The sequence below is a fragment of the Physella acuta genome, unplaced genomic scaffold (assembly GCF_028476545.2).
Source record: "Physella acuta isolate Inbredline_101_S28 unplaced genomic scaffold, ASM2847654v3 ptg000450l, whole genome shotgun sequence".
NCBI lineage: Eukaryota > Metazoa > Mollusca > Gastropoda > Physidae > Physella > Physella acuta.
In genome coordinates this window covers 235,509-242,232 of record NW_026731969.1, presented here as the reverse complement: position 1 = coordinate 242,232, position 6,724 = coordinate 235,509, and the positions used below count along the sequence as shown (strand labels likewise).

At 32.5% G+C, this 6,724-nt stretch overlaps 1 protein-coding gene across 1 annotated transcript; it reads left to right on the top strand.

Moving 5' to 3' along the window:
* Positions 1-1,013: 1,013 nt before the first annotated feature.
* On the top strand, positions 1,014-6,370 carry LOC131943248 (uncharacterized). The gene is made up of 4 exons (XM_059303267.1): positions 1,014-2,457; positions 3,917-4,005; positions 4,445-4,804; positions 5,001-6,370. Exons 1-4 carry the CDS (start codon positions 1,014-1,016, stop codon positions 6,252-6,254), a joined length of 3,147 nt encoding a protein of 1,048 aa, XP_059159250.1. The 3' UTR covers positions 6,255-6,370.
* The last annotated feature ends 354 nt before the right edge of the window (positions 6,371-6,724 follow it).

The window sequence follows — 6,724 nt, the reverse complement described above, 5'->3', positions numbered from 1 at the left end:
TAAGTAAAAGAACATAAAGGTTATTGATTTTTTTCACTGGTTTAGCCAGGATATGAAAAGTAAAGAGGTTAAAGTTCAGATGAATACATAATGTTCTTTCTATATTTAAGTCACACTGTATAGACGTACGTTTGCATAGAGTAGCTGAAGGTGCATGGATTCTCTTTAAAACGGTAAAAATGTCAATGTAACAGATAGTTATTTGTAAAATTTTCTTAAACATTGTTTTGATGTCTACTTACCAATCTGTACCAATACTATTATATATTAATAATTCGACAATTTTGAGTTTACGTTATTTACATTAGATTCAAAAATTATATCTCCTACTTTGTCTAACAGTTAATACTTTTTAATTTAATTACGTACCTAAAAATGAAAATAAAATTTTATAAGATTACTGCTAAAAACGATAATCTAAAAATTATATTTTATTTTATATATTTTGTTCAATTATGAATAATTATGACTGTGAAAAAAATAATTTCTCCTTAATTTTAAATAAATGTCTTTAAAGTTATTGTTAAAATACCAACTATCGTGAACTATCGTGAAGAAAAATAATATTCAAAACGTCAAGGTAGAAATAAAACTAAGTAAAACGTGACAAGACAGGATATTTTGCAGTAACAAAAATCAATTTATTTTAGAACTTTCCAGTTTGCGAAAACGTCCGTTTGAATAGGTGTATTAGTGACACACATTTGTATGTAAGCGGTTCTGTTAGAAATGTCTTCTAGAATTCTTTAACCTATATTTTTTCATTGAACAAAAGTTGTCTTAATATTTCGCCCTATAAAGTGTCTGTCACACTATATAATTTTATCGATCAAATCAATGCTTCATTAATTAGCTCTGTCGATATATTATGATTTACCATTGACCATAACTTTTATTATTTAGAAAGCGTTCACGAGATGTTTGACGAAAACTTTAAAATGAAGATTACAAGTGTCTGCTTCAGCTTAATGATCTTCAGCGCAGTAAAATCTGGGCCGTTGCAACCTTTCAATATGCCGAATGAATTAAAGCTATTGATAGAACAAAAATTGTGTGAACAGCTGATTGATTTAACAATACCTTCAAAAATTGCAGCTGTTTACAAAAGTATTATCTCTTTATGGGACTATTTCGGTAGACTGATGAAAAGCGAATCTTCATGTTTAACCATAAATCCATTCTATGAAGATGGCTACACATTCTTGTTGACAGAATCCTACATCGGTAACATCGACCGTGTAAAAAGTTTACTGGCCAGAAACGTTGATGTCAATATAAAGTCTAGACACGGAGAGACGGCTTTAATGTTGGCATCACAACAGGGTCATCACGTGGTTGTTCAGATGTTACTGGATCATGTCGCTGATTTAAAAATAACTTTGCCAAACGGTTTGACGCCACTCATGTTAGCATCGTTGTCAGGACATGCAAGGATAGTTGAAATTTTACTAAAATACGGTGCTGATATAAACACCGAGGTTGGGAACGGACTTAACGCTATTTTACTGGCAGTTCTGCGCAATCACTTTCATGTTGTAGAGATATTTCTGACACAAAAATTGGAAAGCATAAAGGTGGAGACATTGAGTAGAGCGTTACTTCTAGCTACTGACAAAGGCTATACTAAGGTTGTGGACATGATACTGAGGTATAGAAGAATCGACGACGGACTTCTCTTTGCTTTTTGCGAACATAAGCATCGGATTCTTGATGTATATTTTAAATATTTTGACATAAACACTAAAGATGAAAGTGGCTGGACCTTATTACACTACGCTGCAAATAAGGGAGATGATTTAAATGTTGAATATTTGTTAAAAATGAGAGCAAATATTAACTCTCAATCTCGTCAATATGGAGAAAGTGTGTTAGCATTGGCCACTAAAAATGGGCATTTTAAAACAGTAGATTTACTTTTGAAGAATGGTGCCAATGTAGATGGCATTAACTATGCCGGTCAAAGTCATCTTATGCAGGCTGCAGAATCAGGAAAGTCTGAGATAGTTCAATTACTTTTAAAAAACGGAGCCGATATAAATAAATTTGACAACACGGGATTCATTGCCTTACAATCCGCTGTAATATTTGGTCACTATAACTGTGTAGAATTGCTGCTAAAAAACCATGCTAGGGTCAACCACCAAAGTAACAATGGTGCTTCTGCTCTTATTATAGCAGCGACTAAACGTCATTACAATATTGTTAAGTTACTTCTTGCATACGGAGCAGATGTACATCAATTTGACGAAAACAATAACAATGCACTGAAGATTGCTTTACAAGTGGGTGATACTGAGACTATAAAATTACTTTTAAAACATGGCGCTACTGTCAATACTGATAACAAATTTACTGAGGATGCACCCAGTTACACAGAAAAGCAAGGCAGTCATGATGACGGAGAAAGAAATCTTCTGGCTCTGAACACAAATGATGAATCATTTATCACCTTGAAAGGTATATTCATTTATAATCTCTATTATGTTATACTATTTTATTGGCGAGTTAGTATCCTCACAAACAGTGGGGTAGACAAGATCGTCTCATGGGGGGGTTACATTTTTTCTATCATTATATATATATATATATATATATATATATACTAGTTGTATGTCATTGCTTTGCTGTAAAAGTAGCGCTCTGAAGAATTAAGAAAAAACGCAGAATGCTGGCCGACAAATCTAAACATTATATACACACACTACAACCAAACACAATGAACACAACACAATAATGAAAGTTGTTTTAAAATCAGAGTTGATATAAAACCCGCTTTTCAATATAATAAAAAAAACATTCAGAATTATAGCCTACTTATAACTGAACATCGGTCTTGTAGTTCAGATCATAATTTTTTTTAATTATCTACTGCTTTTTTGTGTTCTTTAAAGATCATTTTTAAAATAATAGTCAGGTATGGGCTAGATCATTGTATTGCTCTCACGCCTTTTTACTTGTTATTGCAAAAACAATATTCACAGAGTTTTACGTTTCAAAAGCTATGATTCTGGCGGCATTGTACTTGGGTACATCATTACGTGTTTTCCCAAAGGTACTTAACAGATCAGTTCGGGGTGGGTTGGAGGGAAGGGGTTCAACTTCATTCACCACTGTATACATATATACTGATTCAAAAATAGATTTAAATAAGTAACAGTGGTATTATGACGGTAACTTTTTTATAGAGGAGTCCATTGGGGGTTTACCCCCCCCTACCCCCCCCCCCCTGCCTACGCCACTGCTCACAAATTAAAGATACTTACAGGTAATATGGGTATTCAAATCAAGGTCTTCGTCAGCATAAAAGAGTGTATTTCAAGAATAGAAAAAAGACAAAACGTGCCATAATTTTCGTTTTTTGCACGTCATGTCTTTAAGAGACATTTGAGAGCAATGCAGTTTCTATATTATTATTTTAAGTATTTCAGATGCTAACTTTTCATAGTCATTTAACTTCCATATATGGTGATATGAACTGTTGTGCTTTTTTTGTAATATATATATATATTTATATATATATATATATATATATATATATATATATATATATATATATATACAAATATATTTTAAAAAACAACACTTATTTTAATGAAGTTATCAATTTAATAATACATTTTATTGCAAGAGTCACAATACATGTTTTTTTTCGAGCACCTACAAGCGGTGATTTGAAAACAATTTAATGTAAACTATGAGTTATTCGTGGTATGAATAATTAACTGAGTTCTTTGAATACGATTTTCGTTTTTTTAACGTGTATTAAAAATGAACCCACAACTACAGAAAAAAAATAGCTGGTTTGTACACTTAACACAAAAGAAAATGAAAATATTTTTTAAAATGTGGGTTTTACTGAAATTTACAATACATACCCTATGTTTTATTTCTAATGTGTTATTAAACTTATTTTCAGATATTGTGTATGCATTGACAACTATTCCGATTTCGATAATTGTGGCTGCACTTCTGATTTTGTTTTTAGCACGTAAAATATGTTTACATGTAAGTTGTTTTTAAATAGTATTTGTTTAATGGTATATTATTATTTTTTTTAATAAAGTGGGATGATAATGACGATACGGAATTAAAATTGGATGCAGGAAATTTTTTTTTTCTTATTGATTGTTTTGGCGCACCATTTGTTGTGCATGTGTTGTGCTAATATGTGTAGCACTTAATAATGGATATTATTTTGCTTTTGGTATTGTATGTTGCTTTGTGGAGTAGTAGTTGTTAACCAGGAGAATGCCAGTTGACTTGTGTTTGGACAAGTGCTAGCGTGTGATAGATGCCAGTAAAATTGTGAGGTGTGATGTGATTGTGATGTGTGTAAGTGTCTCGCAGCCATTATGAACCTTATGATCAGTTGATTTAAATGAACTTTCTTTTAGCTTGCCTTTGTAAATGATTTAAATATTATGTTTCTATTTATATTAAAAAGCAAATCACACAGATCAAACCAACGTTAACCTTGCAAAACAAAATGATTGCTGTGATCAGTTTTTACTGGGACTTTTTCTTCGATATTACTAACACACCATTACTCCTACAAAACGTCTGGGGTTGTGACAAGACATGCCAACCCATCGAGTCAGGATTCTTCAGACTTCTCAACTTTCGGGGGAAATTACATTCTTTAACACATGTACAGGAGGTGTCACCTAACTGTAACGGCTGTTTGGTGATGTCAGAAATTGATAGAGAATCTTTACAAAATTCTAACATTTACCTGGAATTTTTACTTCTTGTTGAATACATCAAACGTATTGTTAATATCATTGATGAGAAACTTGCAGAAAATGTAAGAAGTTTTGTTTTTACTTACGTTTTTTCAAGGACATATATACTAGTGTAAACTCAAAGTTGCGTTTATTTAATTGCAATTTTTGTGTAGTATTAGTATAATTAATTTCATTAACTGACAGTTATAGTAAAAATAAATATCACTTAATTTTATTAAAGTAACTTTCTAATGTGCGACGTTATTTTAATAACAGGTAAACGTGAAAGATGTTGATACATTAAGAGTCCTCCGCAACCTGTCAATAGAAGTTAGCGTAACTCTAGGTTCAGCTGTAAATCCTCAGCTATCAAGTTCTGATCAAGATGTCTCTCTTCAATTAGATAATATAAAGATCAAAACAGATATACTTTCAGGTAAAAAAATTAATCTGTCACAAATGGCAAATGAAGACAGCATAAAAGTAACTGAGCCGCAATTAATTTGCTCCATGTTTGGCCTAAATATTCTATTTGAGAAGTACCTGCTTGATCTGGACACCGAGTTCATTGACCATCGAGATCTGCTTCACGTTTTGAGCAGGTGGTTGGAGAACAATGTCAAGGCTATAGAAGAGACAGACCAGTCTGTTTCTCTCTATGATTGCATGCTTAGGATTGGCTTGTCAGATGAGTCAGCTAACCGTTATACGGATTATGTCGGTGAGGAATTTGTTAACATGTATTCTTTACTGTATTGGATCACAAAATATTTTAAAGGCTTAATTTTGTCCAACCCCTTGACTACAGAAATAACATCAGCTCACCTTTTTGAAAATACATCAAGCTACAACATATGGGAAACATGTGATATACAACGAACAGACTATGATACCTTGTTTACAATTAAAGTTCTAAATCTACAATCACAAAGTAATTTTACTTTAGAAGACTTAGAAATGGCCAATAATAAGGTAAAAAAGTTAAGGAAAAAATTAAATGGTGAAATCTGCCATTATTATTACCATGCGACCTCCTTACAGTTTGCAGAAGATATTATTCAGAATGGAATCCGCGTAGAAGAGGGAGAAAAACGTTTGGACTTTTCCCACGGAGGGGGATTTTATGTGATAAATAATTTTAAAACTGCCATGAAATGGACACGTCGTTTCAAGCAACACAACCCTGCCCAGGCTGTTATTATATACAAAGTTCTGGAAACGGAAATGGAAAGTGGAAAGGGACTTAAATTTGATGACGTCATAGAATGGAGACAAGTGGTCACTGCGTGTCGTAAAGGTTTTCCGCGTAGTCCAGAAGTTTCTAAAATTAGAGACAAGCTCAGACGTGCCGACTATATTGAAGGTTTCTTGTGTTCCAATGGACGACAGGTGACATACGGGGCAGACCCTGAGATCTATCAAGACGGAGAATTTCGTCCCATACAAACTTGTATCGTAAACGATGACTTCGCCAGGAGCTTTGGTTCACATTCAAACATCTTTGGGATTGTGATCTTTAGAAATATCTAACTTAAATTTGATAAGCTACATAATAAGTATGTTAGAAAACAAAACTATCATTTATTGACTTTTATTTAAACGACAAGCAAAGTTATATTTTCAGTTGTCAAGTAAATAACATTCAAAGTGCATATCATGTTTTAATTTTTAAAAAGGTATAATACGTTTTATTTTGATTTAATACAAATGTAAATTGTGTACTATGTGCATAAAAAGTATTTTAAATAAAGTAAAAACGAACCTTCCGAACATCCCGGTACAGTGGGCTGATGAAGTAGAACTCATTTGATTTTATTACTTCCACATATGAAGCATGACATATGAACGGGGTTAAGCATGATGAAATGTCGCTTTTACTTTCTTTAACCTAAGTCAGGTACCTATAAATGTAGGTGGACTCAAAGTTACTTAAAAATAAGGTTAAGACTTAATGTTAGGATTAGGGTTAAATTAAGGTATAAAGTTGGAGTTAGGATTGA